The sequence below is a fragment of the Bombina bombina genome, chromosome 8, assembly GCF_027579735.1.
Source record: "Bombina bombina isolate aBomBom1 chromosome 8, aBomBom1.pri, whole genome shotgun sequence".
Taxonomy (NCBI): Eukaryota; Metazoa; Chordata; class Amphibia; order Anura; family Bombinatoridae; genus Bombina; species Bombina bombina.
In genome coordinates, this window is record NC_069506.1 from 332,613,571 (window position 1) to 332,633,169 (window position 19,599).

General features: G+C 42.1%; 1 protein-coding gene across 1 annotated transcript in view; it reads left to right on the forward strand.

The window, feature by feature from the left end:
* The window catches only part of KIRREL3 (kirre like nephrin family adhesion molecule 3), a 1,250,147-nt gene that overhangs the window by 789,480 nt on the left and 441,068 nt on the right, over positions 1 to 19,599 (forward strand). The window contains exon 7 of the mRNA XM_053691559.1: positions 14,929 to 15,034. Coding sequence (XP_053547534.1) covers positions 14,929 to 15,034 — 106 coding nt within the window. The remainder of the gene's footprint in view (positions 1 to 14,928; positions 15,035 to 19,599) is intronic.

Below are 19,599 nucleotides of genomic sequence, written 5' to 3' on the forward strand. Positions count from 1 at the left end.
CCTTCCCAACAGGAAGTTTCAAGAGGATCACCCACAGCAGAGCTGCTATATAGCTCCTCCCCTCACTGCCATATCCAGTCATTCGACCGAAACAAGATGAGAAAGGAGAAACCATAGGGTGCAGTGGTGACTGTAGTTTAATTAAAATTTAGACCTGCCTTAAAAGGACAGGGCGGGCCGTGGACTGGATACACTACAAGAGAAATAAATTTATCAGGTAAGCATAAATGATGTTTTCTCTTATTAAGTGTATCCAGTCCACGGATCATCCATTACTTGTGGGATACCAATACCAAAGCTAAAGTACACGGATGATGGGAGGGACAAGGCAGGAACTTAAATGGAAGGAACCACTGCCTGTAGAAACGTTCTCCCAAAAACAGCCTCCGAAGAAGCAAAAGTGTCAAATTTGTAAAATTTTGAAAAGGTGTGAAGCGAAGACCAAGTCGCAGCCTTGCAAATCTGTTCAACAGAGGCCTCATTTTTAAAGGCCCAGGTGGAAGCCACAGTTCTAGTAGAATGAGCTGTAATCCTTTCAGGGGGCTGCTGTCCAGCAGTCTCATAGGCTAAGCGTATTATGCTCCGAAGCCAAAAGGAGAGAGAGGTTGCCGAAGCTTTTTGACCTCTCCTCTGTCCAGAGTAAACAACAAACAGGGCAGATGTTTGACAAAAATCTTTAGTAGCCTGTAAGTAAAACTTCAAGGCACGGACTACGTCCAGATTATGCAAAAGACGTTCCTTCTTTGAAGAAGGATTAGGACACAATGATGGAACAACAATCTCTGGATTGATATTCCTGTTAGAAACCACCTTAGGTAAAAACCCAGGTTTGGTACGCAGAACTACCTTGTCTGAATGAAAAATCAGATAAGGAGAATCACAATGTAAGGCAGATAACTCAGAGACTCTTCGAGCCGAGGAAATAGCCATCAAAAACAGAACTTTCCAAGATAAAAGTTTAATATCAATGGAATGAAGGGGTTCAAACGGAACTCCCTGAAGAACTTTAAGAACCAAGTTTAAGCTCCACGGGGGGGGGCAACAGTTTTAAACACAGGCTTAATCCTAACCAAAGCCTGACAAAATGCCTGGACGTCTGGAACTTCTGCCAGACGCTTGTGCAAAAGAATAGACAGAGCAGAGATCTGTCCTTTTAAAGAACTAGCTGATAAGCCTTTGTCCAAACCCTCTTGGAGAAAGGACAATATTCTAGGAATCCTAACCTTACTCCATGAGTAACTCTTGGATTCACACCAATAAAGATATTTACGCCATATCTTATGGTAGATTTTCCTGGTGACAGGCTTCCGAGCCTGTATTAAGGTATCAATGACTGACTCGGATAAGCCACGCCTTGATAGAATCAAGTGTTCAATCTCCATGCAGTCAGTCTCAGAGAAATTAGATTTGGATGATTGAAAGGACCTTGTATTAGAAGGTCCTGCCTCAGAGGCAGAGTCCATGGTGGAAGAGATGACATGTCCACTAGGTATGCATACCAGGTCCTGTGTGGCCACGCAGGCACTATAAGAATCACCGATGCTCTCTCCTGTTTGATTTTGGCAATCAGTCGAGGGAGCAAAGGAAACGGTGGAAACACATAGGCCAGGTTGAAGAACCAAGGAGCTGCTAGAGCATCTATCAGCGTTGCTCCTGGGTCCCTGGACCTGGATCCGTAACAAGGAAGCTTGGCGTTCTGGCAAGACGCCATGAGATCCAGTTCTGGTTTGCCCCAACGATGGACCAGTTGAGCAAACACCTCCGAATGGAGTTCCCACTCCCCCCGGATGAAAAGTCTCTACGCCTGGGATGTGGATCGCTGACAGGTGGCAAGAGTGAGACTCTGCCCAGCGAATTATCTTTGAGACTTCTAACATTGCTAGGAAACTCCTGGTTCCCCCTTGATGGTTGATGTAAGCCACAGTCGTGATGTTGTCCAACTGAAATCTGATGAACCTCAGTGTTGCTAACTGAGGCCAAGCTATAAGAGCATTGAATATTGCTCTTAACTCCAGAATATTTATTGGGAGGAGTTTCTCCTCCTGAGTCCACGATCCCTGAGCCTTCAGGGAGTTCCAGACTGTGCCCCAACCTAGAAGGCTGGCATCTGTTGTTACAATCGTCCAATCTGGCCTGCGAAAGGTCATACCCTTGGACAGATGGACCCGAGAAAGCCATCAGAGAAGAGAATCTCTGGTCTCTTGATCCAGATTTAGTAGAGGGGACAAATCTGAGTAATCCCCATTCCACTGACTTAGCATGCATAATTGTAGCGGTCTGAGATGCAGGCGCGCAAATGGCACTATGTCCATTGCCGCTACCATTAAGCCGATTACTTCCATGCACTGAGCCACTGACGGGCGTGGAATGGAATGAAGGGCACGGCAAGCATTTAGAAGTTTTGATAACCTGGACTCTGTCAGTTAAATTTTCATCTCTACAGAATCTATAAGAGTCCCTAGGAAGGAGACTCTTGTGAGTGGTGATAGAGAATTCTTTTCCATGTTCACTTTCCACCCATGCAACCTCAGAAATGCCAGAACTATCTCTGTATGATACTTGGCAATTTGAAAGCTTGACGCCTGTATCAGGATGTCGTCTAGATACGGAGCCACTGCTATGCCACGCGGTCTTAGAACCGCCAGAAGTGAGCCCAGAACCTTTGTAAAAATTCTCGGGGCAGTGGCCAACCCGAAGGGAAGAGCTACAAATTGGTAATGCCTGTCTAGAAAGGCAAACCTTAGGAACCAATGATGATCTTTGTGAATCGGTATGTGAAGGTAGGCATCCTTTAAGTCCACTGTGGTCATGTACTGACCCTCTTGGATCATGGGTAGGATGGTCTGAATAGTTTCCATTTTGAATGATAGAACTCTGAGGAATTTGTTTAAGATCTTTAGATCCAAGATTGGTCTGAAGGTTCCCTCTTTCTTAGGAACCACAAACAGATTTGAATAAAATCTCTGTCCTTGTTCCATCCGCGGAACTGGATGGATCACTCCCATTACTAGGAGGTCCTGCACACAGCTTAGGAATGCCTCTTTCTTTATCTGGTTTGCTGATAACCTTGAAAGATGAAATCTCCCTTGTGGAGGAGAAGCTTTGAAGTCCAGAAGATATCCCTGAGATATGATCTCCAATGCCCAGGGATCCTGAACATCTCTTGCCCACGCCTGGGCGAAGAGAGAAAGTCTGCCCCCCACTAGATCCGTTTCCGGATAGGGGGCCGTTCCTTCATGCTGTCTTGGGGGCACCAGCAGGCTTTCTGGCCTGCTTGCCCTTGTTCCAGGACTGGTTAGGTTTCCAGGCCTGTCTGGAATGAGCAACAGTTCCCTCTTGTTTTGAAGTGGAGGAAGTTGATGCTGATCCTGCCTTGAAATTTCGAAAGGCACGAAAATTAGACTGTTTGGCCTTTGATTTGGCCCTGTCCTGAGGAACGGTATGACCCTTGCCTCCAGTAATGTCAGCAATAATCTCCTTCAAGCCAGGCCCGAATAAGGTCTGCCCCTTTAAAGGAATGTTGAGTAATTTAGACTTTGAAGTCACGTCAGCTGACCAGGATTTAAGCCATAGCGCCCTACGCGCCTGGATGGCAAATCCGGAATTCTTAGCCGTTAGTTTAGTCAAATGAACAATGGCATCAGAAACAAATGAGTTAGCTAGCTTAAGCATTCTAAGCTTGTCAATAATTTCATTCAATGGAGCTCTCTGGGTGGCCTCTTCCAGGGCCTCAAACCAGAATGCCGCCGCAGCAGTGACAGGCGCAATGCATGCAAGGGGCTGTAAAATAAAACCTTGTTGAATAAACATTTTCTTAAGGTAACCCTCCAATTTTTTATCCATTGGATCTGAAAAAGCACAACTGTCCTCAACCGGGATAGTGGTACGCTTTGCTAAAGTAGAAACTGCTCCCTCCACCTTAGGGACCGTCTGCCATAAGTCCTGTGTAGTGGCGTCTATTGGAAACATTTTTCTAAATATAGAAGGTGGGGAAAAGGGCACACTGGGTCTATCCCACTCCTTTCTAATAATTTCTGTAAGCCTTTTAGGTATAGGAAAAACGTCAGTACACACCGGCACCGCATAGTATCTATCCAGCCTACACAATTTCTCTGGAATTGCAACTGTGTTACAGTCATTCAGAGCAGCTAATACCTCCCCAAGCAATACACGGAGGTTCTCAAGCTTAAATTTAAAATTAGAAGTCTCTGAATCAGATTTCTCCGAGTCAGAGATGTCACCCACAGACTGAAGCTCTCCGTCCTCATGTTCTGCATACTGTGACGCAGTATCAGACATGGCTCTAACAGCATTTGCGCGCTCTGTATCTCTCCTAACCCCAGAGCTATCGCGCTTGCCTCTTAATTCAGGCAATCTAGATAATACCTCTGAGAGGGTATTATTCATGATTGCAGCCATGTCCTCAAGGTAATCGCTATGGGCGTCCCTGATGTAATTGGCGCCATATTAGCGTGCGTCCCCTGAGCGGGAGGCGAAGGGTCTGACACGTGGGGAGAGTTAGTCGGCATAACTTCCCCCTCGACAGAACCCTCTGGTGATAATTCTTTTATACATAAAGACTGATCTTTACTGTTTAAGGTGAAATCAATACATTTAGTACACATTCTCCTATGGGGCTCCACCATGGCTTTCAAACATAATGAACAAGTAGGTTCCTCTGTGTCAGACATGTTTAAACAGACTAGCAATGAGACTAGCAAGCTTGGAAAACACTTTAAAACAAGTTTACAAGCAATATAAAAAACGTTACTGCGCCTTTAAGAAACACAAATTTTCCCAAATTTTGAAATAACAGTGAAAAAATGCAGTTACACTAACAAAATTTTTACAGTGTATGTAATAAGTTAGCAGAGCATTGCACCACTTGCAAATGGATGATTAACCCCTTAATACCAAAAACGGAATAACAAATGACAAAAACGTTTTTTAAACAGTCACTACAGCTGCCACAGCTCTACTGTGGCTTTTTACCTCCCTCAATACGACTTCTGAAGCCTTTTGAGCCCTTTAGAGAAGTCCTGGATCATGCAGGAAGAAGCTGGATGTCTGTGTCTGTAATTTTCTGCACAAAAAAGCGCTAAAATAGGCCCCTCCCACTCATATTACAACAGTGGGAAGCCTCAGGGAACTGTTTCTAGGCAAAATTCAAGCCAGCCATGTGGAAAAAACTAGGCCCCAATAAGTTTTATCACCAAACATATGTAAAAAACGATTAAACATGCCAGCAAACGTTTTAAAATACACTTTTATAAGAGTATGTATCTCTATTAATAAGCCTGATACCAGTCGCTATCACTGCATTTAAGGCTTTACTTACATTACTTCGGTATCAGCAGCATTTTCTAGCAAATTCCATCCCTAGAAAAATATTTTAACTACACATACCTTATTGCAGGAAAACCTGCACGCTATTCCCCCTCTGAAGTTACCTCACTCCTCAGAATATGTGAGAACAGCAAAGGATCTTAGTTACTTCTGCTAAGATCATAGAAAACGCAGGCAGATTCTTCTTCTAAATACTGCCTGAGATAAACAGTACACTCCGATGCCATTTAAAAATAACAAACTTTTGATTGAAGAAACAAACTAAGTATAAAACACCACAGTCCTCTTACGACCTCCATCTTAGTTGAGAGTTGCAAGAGAATGACTGGATATGGCAGTGAGGGGAGGAGCTATATAGCAGCTCTGCTGTGGGTGATCCTCTTGCAACTTCCTGTTGGGAAGGAGAATATCCCACAAGTAATGGATGATACACTTAACAAGAGAAATATATTTTTTGTTTGCAGATGTTTTGCAATCCAGTGCTTCTCGTGGATATAAAAAAAATACATAAAATTACTTTAATGGTCCTTTAAATGACACAAACTATAATTCCCAATAAAATACCAAATTTGAAAAAAAAAAAATTACTTTTAAAATCAAAATAAATTTAAAATATTTAAATACACTAAAATAGAATAAGCAATGTACTTTTATTATTATGCTGCCAGCTTTTCATGTAATTTACCTTTTAAAAAAAACAAAACATGTTCACTTACTTACCCAGAAATACTAAAGTGTATCTTGCATGATTCAGAGGGGCATATTTATCAAGCTCCGTATGATGCTTGATGCCCCGTGTTTCTGGCGAGTCTTCAGGCTCGCGGGAAACACAAGGGATGAAGCAGCAGACTAAGGACCGCTGCTCCATAACCTGTCCGCCTGCTCTAAAACGGCGGACAGACATTGCCAGAAATCAACCCGATCGAATACAATCGGGTCAATTGACACCCCCCCCCCCCGTTAGGGGTCGATTGGCCGGAAATCTGCAGGGGGCGGCATTGCACCAGCAGTTCACAAGAACTGTTGGTGCAATGATAAATGATCATGTCCGCTCGCACAATGATAATTCAGCCCCAAAATCTTGACCTAGCAACATGCTGCATAGTAATTGCTTGATCATTCTAGGAGCGTATTTTTTTATTATTATTGTTTATTTTTTTCGGTCCTTAAATGGTCACAGCAAAGTAAATAAAATAATTATACTCAAGAAGTTTTTTAATGGTTATATCCCTGGACTGTGCTGAGATAGTGAAAAAATGCAAATTTTTTAAACAAAATGACAGTTTAAATACTTAAAGGGCCAGATTACGAGTGAAGAGCTATTTAATGCTCCGGCTCAAGCGTTAACTGCGCTAAAAGTAAGCTTTTTGCGTGCATCAGGTTACGCTCATATTAAAAGTTGGACTAAAACTGTTTTTCCAAAGTGTGTATAATTATGTGGGTCTGAATTTTAGTATGTGTTTTATAGGTCACTCAAAGTGTGTAGATTTGTGTAGAAGTTTGTGCGTGTGTATATATATATATATATATATATATGTCTGAGTGTGTATATGTCTGTATATCTGTATGCATGTCTCTCTGAGTATGTGCCTCTGCATGTCTGAGTATGTCTATTAGTGTGGGTATGTGCATATGCATGTCTGAGTATGTCTAATAGTGTGGGTATGTGCATATGCATGTCTGAGTATATCTATGCGTGTGTGAGTGTGTATGGGTGTGTGGGTATGTGCATATGTGTGTGTGAGTGTGTATAAGTGTGTGGGTTTGTGCATATGCATATTTGAGTATATCTAAAAGTGTGGGTATGTGCATATGCATGTGTGAGTGTGTATGAGTGTGTGGGTATGTGCATATGTGTGTGTGAGTGTGTATGAGAGTGTGGGTATGTGCATATATGTGTGTGAGTGTGTATGAGTGTGTGGGTATGTGCATATGCATGTGTGAGTGTGTATGAGTGTGTGGGTTTGTGCATATGCATATTTGAGTATATCTAAAAGTGTGGGTATGTGCATATGCATGTGTGAGTGTGTATGAGTGTGTGGGTATGTGCATATGCGTGTGTGAGTGTGTATGAGAATGTGGGTATGTGCCTCTACATGTCTGAGTATGTCTAATAGTGTGGGTATGTGCATATGGGTGTGTGAGTGTGTATGAGTGTGTGGGTATGTGCATATGTGTGTGTGTATGAGTGTGTGGGTATGTGCATATGCGTGTGTGAGTATGTCTGAGAGTGTGAGTATGTGCATATGCATGTGTGAGTATGTCTGAGAGTGTGGGTATGTGCATATGCATATTTGAGTATATCTAAAAGTGTGGGTATGTGCATATGGGTGTGTGAGTGTGTATGAGTGTGTGGGTATGTGCATATGTGTGTGTGAGTGTGTATGAGTGTGTGGGTATGTGCATATGCGTGTGTAAGTATGTCTGAGAGTGTGGGTATGTGCATATGCATGTGTGAGTATGTCTGAGAGTGTGGGTATGTGCATATGCATATTTGAGTATATCTAAAAGTCTGGGTATGTGCATATGGGTGTGTGAGTGTGTATGAGTGTGTGGGTATGTGCATATGGGTGTGTGAGTGTGTATGAGTGTGTGGGTATGTGCATATGCGTGTGTGAGTGTGTATGAGTGTCTGGGTATGTGCATATGCGTGTGTGAGTATGTCTGAGAGTGTGGGTATGTGCATATGCATGTGTGAGTATGTCTGAGAGTGTGGGTATGTGCATATGCATATTTGAGTATATCTAAAAGTGTGGGTATGTGCATATGGGTGTGTGAGTGTGTATGAGTGTGTGGGTATGTGCATATGTGTGTGTGAGTGTGTATGAGTGTGTGGGTATGTGCATATCCGTGTGTAAGTATGTCTGAGAGTGTGGGTATGTGCATATGCATGTGTGAGTATGTCTGAGAGTGTGGGTATGTGCATATGCATATTTGAGTATATCTAAAAGTGTGGGTATGTGCATATGGGTGTGTGAGTGTGTATGAGTGTGTGGGTATGTGCATATGGGTGTGTGAGTGTGTATGAGTGTGTGGGTATGTGCATATGCGTGTGTGAGTGTGTATGAGTGTGTGGGTATGTGCATATGCGTGTGTAAGTATGTCTGAGAGTGTGGGTATGTGCATATGCATGTGTGAGTATGTCTGAGAGTGTGGGTTTGTGCATATGCGTGTGTGAGTATGTCTGAGAGTGTGGGTATGTGCATATGCATGTGTGAGTATGCCTGAGAGTGTGGGTATGTGCATATTTGAGTATATCTAAAAGTGTGGGTATGTGCATATGGGTGTGTGAGTGTGTATGAGTGTGTGGGTATGTGCATATGTGTGTGTGAGTGTGTATGAGTGTGTGGGTATGTGCATATGCGTGTGTGAGTATGTCTGAGAGTGTGGGTATGTGCATATGCATGTGTAAGTATGTCTGAGAGTGTGGGTATGTGCATATGCATGTGTGAGTATGTCTGAGAGTGTGGGTATGTGCATATGCGTGTGTGAGTGTGCATGAGTATGTGGATATGTGCATATGCATGTGTGAGTGTGTCTCTGTGTATTAAAGTGTGTAGATATGTGTGGGTGTCTGAATGTATGTGTTTTGAAGGTGACACAATGGGGCCGATTTAAGAAAGTGCAAGCGGACATGATACAATGTAGCGTATCACATCCGTCGCACATCGATAAATGCCGTCAGCATATGCACAATCTTTAGACATGTATATGTAGGTATCTCTATGTTAAAGCCTTTTGCCTGCCTTTTTTTCTAATACCTGAGACCTCATATCTTTGAACCCTTATAACTTTTAAATGCAATATTTATTTTACTATTTGTTAGATGGTGTTATTATAAGTGTAACTGTATTTGTCCATGTATTTTTGATGTGTTTTGTGACATTTTTTTTAATTCAAGAAACAGTTAACCAGAGCTCTGATGTCTCACTAAACCTCGCTAAACCTTACGCGCATTAGGTTTAATTGTGCTCAAGTGATCACATTTATTTTCAACTTGTAATACAAGTGAAAAACCTTACGCACGCAAACATCCGCGATATAGACCCCTTTTCAATTGCGCAAAACTGTTAACGCGCCACTCCTAATCTAGCACAAAGTTTTTTCCAGATCAACTGCAAACCAGTGCTTACATAACAAACATACCTACAATGAATTTTATGCTCCTTTAAATTAACCAATTATTTCCCCCTAAATAACCAATTTTTCAATTTATTTTTGTTAACAGTAGACAAAGATGATTACATTTAAAACTACACGGATCATAGTAGATACATATTAGACATCTCTACACCCAGTGGCTTAAAGGGACATAATACTCATATGCTAAATCACTTGAATGTGATGCAGTATAACTGTAAAAAAGCTGACAAGAAAACATCACCTGAACATATCTATGTAAAGATATTTACCTCAAAATTTCTTTAGCTCACCAGAGTAAGCACTGTGTAAACAGTTATACTTCAGCTGCTGTCTAGCTGCAAGTTGAGGGGAAATTTAAAAAAATAGCCAATCAGCATCAGCAGTGCTGACTGAGGTAATGCTTTGCCTTTGCTGTGATCTCATGAGATTTCATAGAACTTACTTAAACTGAATAGAAAAATAACATGACTATGCCTGTACATGACAGATGCACACTTGTTAGCTTGTCCTGGGACAAACATCCTTGTGGCAAACCTAGCCACTTCTGGACTATAACGTGAGAAAGGTTGTCTATAGGCTGTATATTGTGCTATGTAGATGTGACAGACCCTTCTGTCAGCACTGAAAGAGTTAACTGTGTTCAGCTTTAGCCTCAGCTATGGTGCACTGTCATTAATGTTATTGATACACAGTCCATTGTTTAATCAACCTCAGAGAGCAAACCCTAGATGATAAGGAAAGCCAAGTGTGTGTCTGTGTTTAAATTGTTATCAGCTTGAGCAAGGTATTCTATTGTATCATGTAAAAGGGCGTGTTCCCTCCATCTAATGTACAACATTCTTTCAACCCCCCTTCTGGGGGGGGTCAGACCTGCATAAATACTGGGCATATGAGCCTTAATAAAATTCATTCTGTTTAAAACCTGAAAACTGGCTGGGTTGTGAATTGCTGATTCCCTATGCAGGACATTGTTCCCTGGTGTTAACCCTTGGTATCCGGTTGGTACCGTCACAATTGGTGGCAAGCGACGGAATGAACCTTATCGCCCAGAAGAGCAACTACACAAGCCAGTAACCTCAGGAAGAGGGGGATTACTACAATACTGACTAAGATGGAAGGAGTACCAGGGACCGAAGTGAATGGAGATGGATTATTCTAAGCTAAAGAGACAAACGTAAAAGGAACTGCTAGAAGCCAGGGGAAAGATAGGCAGCAGCAAACCCAAGGCTATATTAATTGCTGAGCTGATGGAGGGAGACAGAGCTCGCAGCGCTACGCCTCCAGCAGCCATGGAGGAGACCCTATACCAGAGGGAAATGAGGACCAGGCTGGAATTTTTACCCCAACCTGTACCACGGGATATGCTATCCGTGGTAATGGCAGATGTGCAGGAGTACGTGATGGCACACAGTCCGCGGAATGCATCCTCCCGAGCAGAATCCATTTTGGACGCACTCAGCAACCCAGTAAGACCCAAAATCCCATACCATGCATTTAAAATGTTTTGTGAGGAGAAGGATGAGATTGATGGGTATTTACAGGATTTTGAGAGACTGTGCGAGTTACACGATTTGGAGCAGTCCGTATGGGTGCCGGTGCTAGCAGGCAAGCTAGCCGGTAGGGCAGCGGAAGCGTATCGCGCTGTACCCAGGGAGGACAGCAAGGATTACGCTAAAGTGAAGAGAGCGATCTTGGAAAGATATGCCATTACCTCAGAGGCATACCGGCGCAAGTTTAGAGGCCTGCGCAAGCCAGAAAGAGATTCCCATGCAGAGTGGGCCCACAAGCTGGATCAAGCATCTCAGGGGTGGATACAGGCCAGCCAAGCTACCACCATGGAAGAATTGCGACAACTGATGCTGTTGGAGCAATTCTTTAACGGCTTGTCCCCAGAAGCCCAAGAATGGGTGAGAGATCGAAAACCCCTCACCTTAACCGAAGCAGCCAGATTAGCAGACCAGCATTTTGATGCCAGGAGGCGCCATGGACTACAGCCTAACAACGGACGGGCTAATATACAATGCCACACCTGCAAGCAGTGGGGACATATGGCACGTGAGTGCACCCAAAATCGGAGCAGACAAGCTTGGAACCAGGTCAGACAGAACCTGGCCCCAAGGGCGGCTGCTCACCATTACCAAACGGAGCCAGCCGCTCATGAGGTGTTGAGCACCCAAGCCGAGGAACCCCTGGGAATTCTGCATGAGGTGATGTCGGTCCAGGGACTTCGGGATTCGGGAGCTACTTTAACCCTGATAGCTCCCCATTTGGTGCCGGATACAGCACCCACTGGTGGATCCGTGGCAGTACGAGGGGCAGGGGGAGCAGTATACCGATTGCCCACTGCTAGAGTGGAGTACAGACCCCCAGTCACCCCAGCAGCTGCCAGTTACCAACCCCCGGCGCACCGCTATACCACACGGCCTCCGGCCACGAACTACCCTCAGAGAGCCCGGTTCAATTCGCGGGGCTACTCACAACCTATTCGGTGCTTTGGATGTAAGCAACTAGGGCACAAAAGACCAGAGTGTCCCCTAAACGCAGCGAATCAAGCACAGTCCTGGAGAAGACCCGCTGGCGGAATCCCACATAATCCTCAGCCTGTGGCCCGCTACGTAGAGGCGCCAGAATGCTGGGGCAGCCTACATGAAGCAGACCCCGTGCAAGCTGCCCACCGGAATAACCGGCAACGGGTTAAAGTGAATGGGAAGGAGGTCAGTTGTCTACGGGATACTGGTGCTACCATGACCTTGCTTCAAGAGAACTTGGTGCCTGAGAAACAGCACACTGGAGACACTGTGGCTGTGAGGGTAGCAGGGGGCACTGTGTTCCGCCTACCTGTTGCCAGGGTACATTTGGATTGGGGAGTGGGCGCTAGACTTGTGAATGTGGGGGTCAAGAAGGACTTACCTGCTGATGTTCTCCTTGGAAATGACTTGGCCCCCCTTGTTTCTGCCTATGCTCCCATGGATCCCGCTGATGTTAACCCTGTGACTACCCAAGCCCAGTCCCTCCGGGAAGAGACGCTTCCATGTTTGGGGTGGGGGCAGTACTGAGCCAAGTTGGAGCAGATGGCGGAGAACACCCCGTAGCTTACTTGAGCCGAAAGTTGTTGCCCCGGACATCCCCAAGCCGATCCGTTGGGATCAGACTGTGTATGCCGGCTTGGTTCTGGGGGAGCATTGTGGCAAACCTAGCCACTTCTGGACTATAACGTGAGAAAGGTTGTCTATAGGCTGTATATTGTGCTATGTAGATGTGACAGACCCTTCTGTCAGCACTGAAAGAGTTAACTGTGTTCAGCTTTAGCCTCAGCTATGGTGCACTGTCATTAATGTTATTGATACACAGTCCATTGTTTAATCAACCTCAGAGAGCAAACCCTAGATGATAAGGAAAGCCAAGTGTGTGTCTGTGTTTAAATTGTTATCAGCTTGAGCAAGGTATTCTATTGTATCATGTAAAAGGGCGTGTTCCCTCCATCTAATGTACAACATTCTTTCAACCCCCCTTCTGGGGGGGGTCAGACCTGCATAAATACTGGGCATATGAGCCTTAATAAAATTCATTCTGTTTAAAACCTGAAAACTGGCTGGGTTGTGAATTGCTGATTCCCTATGCAGGACATTGTTCCCTGGTGTTAACCCTTGGTATCCGGTTGGTACCGTCACAATCCTGACTGGCTGCTTAAAGTCCTTTACAATGGGGTGTGAATACTTAGAACATTTTGAGTTAAAATATCTTCCTTTTTTACATAAAGATGTTCAGGTGATATTTTCAGCTTTTTACAGCTATGCTGCATCACTTTCATGCGTTTCAACATTTGGGTATCATGGCCCTTTAAGGATACAGTCTACGTACAAATGTCACATTAAGTCTGACCCCTCTAACTCTGAGAAATGATAAAAGCAACATGAAGCCTGAGGCCCATTAAATCTGTCCCTGTCACTGCAGGGTGACACAACAGCAATGAGAGAAAGGATCACTCGACCATTAACTCTGTCCATCTCTCCACAGGAGCACAGAGTGACACAAAGCTGAATGGACCTATGTCCAATTACCTCTGCTCCTGTCGCTATAGGGTGACCTACTGTAAAAACTTAGGTAGCCTAATCTCTATCTGTATCATTATCTGTAAATACCCTTCAAATTCTACTTAGCATTGAAAGAGCAGAAAATAGTTCTTTTTTTTTTAAACAATATTGAGCAATGATATTTATAACTGTATATTTCCCTAGTAACTGATGACACATGAATTGTTGATCATTAAATGCAATCTTCTTTTTGGGACATGCTAAGGATGAAACACACAACAGCTATCGAAAGACTTTGAAATGAGATTTCATATAAAGATCTTTGCTAGCCCTGAATTGCATACGCGGAAAAGCAATTAAAAATGCTATTAACAGCTACGAACTGCATCTGGAACGAAAGAACACACGTTTGACAATAATTATATTTAACCCCCTTCTTCCTATTATTTAGTCTACAGTAAATGCAGGCAACGTTGTGAATGTCAAGACATTTCAAAGCTTCACAAATATTTTTTTTTCTATAGCAAAGGCAAACCCAGGTCATGTTCTGTAGAGATTACAATCTAATGCTGAGTGTTATACTTAAGTTCAAAGTAAAAATAAACAGAGGAAGCCAAAGCATAACATTTTAAAATCATTTTAAAAATAGGATTAACAAGATGTAAATTCACGATAATTGAACTATATTATACGTTTCTGGTACTAGCTGGGATATCCCGTGAGAAGGCAGCAGCTTCTAATATAAGTAGGACCACTAGTATAAAAATGTTTTTTAAAAAACAATATATTATTTTTATTATTTCCTCCTTGATAAATATGCTCCTAAGCAGTGGGTTATACTTAATAAAAATCATTGCACTGTGTATTATTTATCTCTTTGTTTCATTTATTTTTCTTGGTCTACTTTATTTTTCCATGGTCCATTACTTCATGCCATAGCTCTACAAGGGGGCTGTGGTCTCTACAGGAAGTCATATCTCCCCTGATGTCATAAACCTTCTAGAGTAACTTAGGGTGGCTTTAGTGTTTAGTGAATGCAAGAGAAACAGAAAGTCCATTCTGCCAATGCTCAGAAGAAGCAGAATGCAAAACATGTCAGCTCTCTCATCTCCTCGAGGGCAATGGCTACACTGAGAATTTCTAAGTTCTCATTTTGCAAAAAAATAAACAATAAATACAAAAATAGATTATTTTTTAACACAATCTGTTTCTTTTTGTGTTTACTTTGATTTAACATATTTGCTTTTACTAAAGGAGACATGAGTCCATTTTTGCAACATGAACCTAGTCCTAGGAAAACTTTGGTCACAAACATTCTTGTAGATGTATGTTTGCATAAGCACTAAAAGAGATGAGCATCTTGCCTTGAAATATTCTCATTGTCCGTATCTGTCCCATGTTGTAGACCCACCATTGGTCAATCTCACAGTGGAACCGCAGCCAGTCCTGGAGGATAACGTGGTTAAATTTCACTGCTCAGCTAAGGCAAATCCAGCAGTAACACAGTACCGGTAAGTTCTGGATATTTTATTTTATCTCTGCTTTAAACAAATCTTTATTTTACTCAGCAATGTTTTGCATCAACTTCTGGAAAAGCAAATAATCAAAACATGATGCTTCAGAGGTTTGACTGAGAAGTCAATCAAAGACAGAGGTTTGTCATTTTTATTCACCAGGGATACTAGTGTAAAATTCTAGAATTAATAGTACACTGATGCCCTGTCCTAGTACTTTAATGGGGGAATGAATATCACAGGTTAAGAGAGCACTAGCTTGGCTATTACCATATTGCAATACCCAACAAGTCTCACTCATCAATATGGAAGTCTTACCCATTCTGTGAGTTCATGAGAAGACCTACCCATTCTATGCGTTCATGAGCAGACCTACCCATTCTATGAGTTCATGAGAAGACCTACCCATTCTATGAGTTCATGAGAAGACCTATCCATTCTATGACTTTATGAAAAGCCCTACCCATTCTATGAGTTCATGAGAAGACCTACCCATTCTATGACTTCATGAAAAGACCTACCCATTCTATGACTTCATGAAACACCTACCCATTCTATGAGTTCATGAGAAGACCTACCCATTCTATGAGTTCATGAGCATACCTACCCATTCTATGAGTTCATGAGTAGACCTACCCATTCCATGAGTTAATGAAAAGACCTACCCATTCTGTGAGTTCATGAGAAGACCTACCCATTCTATGAGTTCATGAAAAGACCTACCCATTCTATAAAATTATGAGAAGTCCTACCCATTCTATGAGTTCATGAAAAGACTTACCCATTATTTTATTATTATTATCAGGTATTTGTAGAGCGCTAACAGATTCTGCAGCGCTGTAAACATAACCCATTGGTGAATTCTTTCAGATATTATGAAACAAATATCCAATATTTGCTATGAATGTGCATTTGTATGAAAATGTCACTTCAATAAAAATGATAAATAAAGTGATATTTTTACTAGAAGCCTTTTTGCTAATGCATAGGTATCACACAAATGCATCTAAGAAGAACTCAAATACACTAATTTACATTTATATTTTGACTGCTACGTTCCATTATTTGACAAGAAACAAAAACTGTAAGTATCATATTATTTTCAATATAGCAACATTATGCTGATATTATAAGTATTATTTCTACAAGTATAGAAGCATCTCCCCACACCACAGTACAACAACCAAGGTACATACTGGGGTTAATTGCTACAATGTTTTCTTGATGAAGAACATAATATGATGTGATTTTGCTTCTGGTAATAGTTACCTGTGCAGAATTATATTTTTCACCTTGAATTTGACATGAAAATTGTTGTTACGGTTTTTGAATTTCTGATATTTGACACTGGTAGTTCCCTTTTACATCATTTCATATTTCTTTCTAGATTTGTGGTAAAGCACCTATTTGTGATAGCCGGCCCTGTGTTTTATCTGCATATTTAAAGTGATGATCAATATTAGCATTTAAAAAATGCTAGGATTTACTATCACTAAAAATAAAGGTGCCTTCATTCATAATTTAAGAAAAACAATGAAAAGGTATCTTTATTTTGTTGCGTTGTCAGCACTAACCTAAGTGCATTGAGATGACGTTTCCATCTCTTAGCCAATAGCTGTGCTTGCATCTGTCATAATGCCAATGAGCACGCACGGCTATTTGCTATTTACGTTACATCATTGAAAAAACTGTGCTGTGCCGTGGGTGTCCAGAATCGCTTTTATAAACTGTTGAATTAAAGTCGCTTTTATTTTTAGTGATGGAAACTCCTATTGTATTTGAAACACTAGAACTTACCATCACACCTCTTATTTTTGTGTCCTATACAAAGCTAAAATGCAATAGACAGTGGCGTCACTAGGGTTGGTGTCACCCGGTGCGGTAAGTTATGGTGTCACCCCCCCCCCCCCCAGAAAGCAGACACACACAAAAACACAGGCACACACACATACAAACACTCAGACACACTTAAAAACATACTCAGATGCACACACAAACACTCGGAAACACACTCAGACACACACAAAAACACACACACAAAAACACTGAGACACACACACAAAAACTCAGACACACACATACAAAATATGTAAACTGCACTGCATTAATTATGAAGCTCATGCCTAGAGCTGCTCCCTGGCTCAGCAGAGCATCAAATGAAAGATAAACAGAGCACTCTAAAAATAAATCACTAAAGAAAAGGTTTAGGCGCAAACTATGAAAATTCTGCTCTCTGACTCCGTTCCAAGTCTGTCAGTGCACAGCCCCGGGCCGCGTGCCTACTGCTTCTTATGGCCAAGCACCTCTGCTCTCTGCCCACCCCCAGACCCCGCCCGCCCTCCTACCTGTTCAGTGTGCACTTAGTGTACCGTAACCGTAATGGTCTGGTGGGCATCATACGTGGCTCCTTCACTTTAAAGACAGTGTCAAACAGTCATACGGTCAGGTGCCAGGCATCCCCTCACGATTTCCCGGTTCCCGTTTAGAGAGACAGCACAGCAGTGAGTGACTCCACTGCTCCACATGTCACTGAGCAGTGAGCACAGATAGGCAGGCAGGTTTAGGCTAGCAGCGCAACTTTGCAAGCCCCATGGCATGCCCACAACATTCATAGCGAAATTGGGCAGGGGAGAAGCAAAGTGCAAACAAGCAAAAGCAGCCGGGAAAACTATTTGTTGAAATTGCAGCACTGGCTCAAGGGGCAAAAAATTGTGTGTCTACAACTTCCCCAATCCCACCAATGTTCACAAATGCCAGCCCCTCTTATAAAAAAAATCTATGCATCTCAACATTGTATTTCTTTGAATTTCAATAAAATTAAATTTAAAAGAAATTAATTTTTTTGGTGTCACCCCCTGGAGGGTGTCACCCGGGTGCGGCCCGCCCCCCCCCTCCCCCCCCTAGTGACGCCACTGGCAATAGATGCAGCTTCATTGATTAAGCTAGAAAGTTACTCACAACTTGCGAATGTGACACGGAGCAGGTACAAATATTATGAGTTGTGTTGTTGCTTTTTTGTCTCCATGAGATTTTCATTTTAAGAGCAGATTTTAAATAACCTAACTCTAATCTTAAACAAGAATATCACTGACAAATGTTTTTTGTCATTTCATCTATGAGGTTAAATGTGCTATGTAAATCCACTGTAAGACAGAATCATTAAAATCACTTTTATATACAAAACTCAAAATCTTTCTTTCAGATTCAGAGCGAATGTTTATTTTCCCAAACTTTCCAATTTACTGTTACTGTCAATGTAGCTTCTTTCTCTGAGTATGCTTTATTGAAAGAGCAACAATGCACTACTGGGAGTTAGCTGTACATATCAGTAAGCCAATGACATATATGTACAACCACCAATCAGCAACCAGCTTTCCTGGCCCTACCTATGTATGCTTTTCAACAAAGGACAGCAAAAGAAGCAAAGCAAATAAGATAATAGAAGTAAAATGGAAAGTTGTTTTTAAATTATATGCTCTATCATAATCATGAAAGAATAATTTTGGGTATAATGTCCCTTTAATAAAAGTGAGATCTATAATTATACATATTGAAAAAATAAACTTTGCAATGCACCTTCATTATTTATTTTGGCTGCTTTTACTGTAATTTGTAGTATTTTTACTGCCCATAGAGAAGCTGGTGGATATTCAGTTAAATCCATAACCCTGAACTTATTACATGCTGCACAGTGATTGTTTGATACAAGCAGGACCTCATCTTATCCCTCCTAAATTGTCCACCACAAACCAAATAAGATAAAGGTTTTTTTTTAGTTGTTTATTTTTTGTGTGTTTTTTTAATGAGCAATAAAAACTAGTAAGGGTCATAGAAAACATTGTTTATAAAATAAATGGGCTGCATAAAAAGCGCCTCACACAAAATTTTCAAATGAAGTAAAAAGTTAAAACAGTGGCTCAGTATAGTCCACATTTAGGCAATAAAAAATGTACACAACTTAAGCACCATCACAATATTTATTATCATAATGAAGTGTGGTGTTAAAAAACCTTGCACTAAAACACATTAGACAAACATCATCAAAGCTGAATAAATTAGCATGTAGAGTTATTCCTCGGTTTACAACAGGGTTCATGTAAAAATAACCTACTTATATAGGGCTAGATTACAAGCGGAGCGCTAATAGTTGCGCTCAAGCCAAAATGGGTTTATCATGGATGTTTTCACTCTTTGGCCTCTAGTTATCAAGCCGTCAACCGCAAATACGCTGGAATTCCGCAGCGTATTTGTGGCGAGGCTGATTCGCCGTAGTTATCAAGCCCTACAGCCCGGCAAAAGTAGCATTTAGTGACGTAACATACGATCCGCCGGACTCAGTCCGACACAGATCAATGGTTACATCACTACAGATGTTCCGAACACAAGTTCGGCACAATCTGACTACTTTTGGTAGTTATCAAATACCTACCAGGTATGCTCGCCACTATTCCGGCTCAGCATACCTGGTTTTCAATCCGCCACCCTGGAGGCAGCGGATCCCAAAGGAATCAATGTACCATTGATTTCTATGGGAAGTGTCTACACCTAACACCCTAACATGT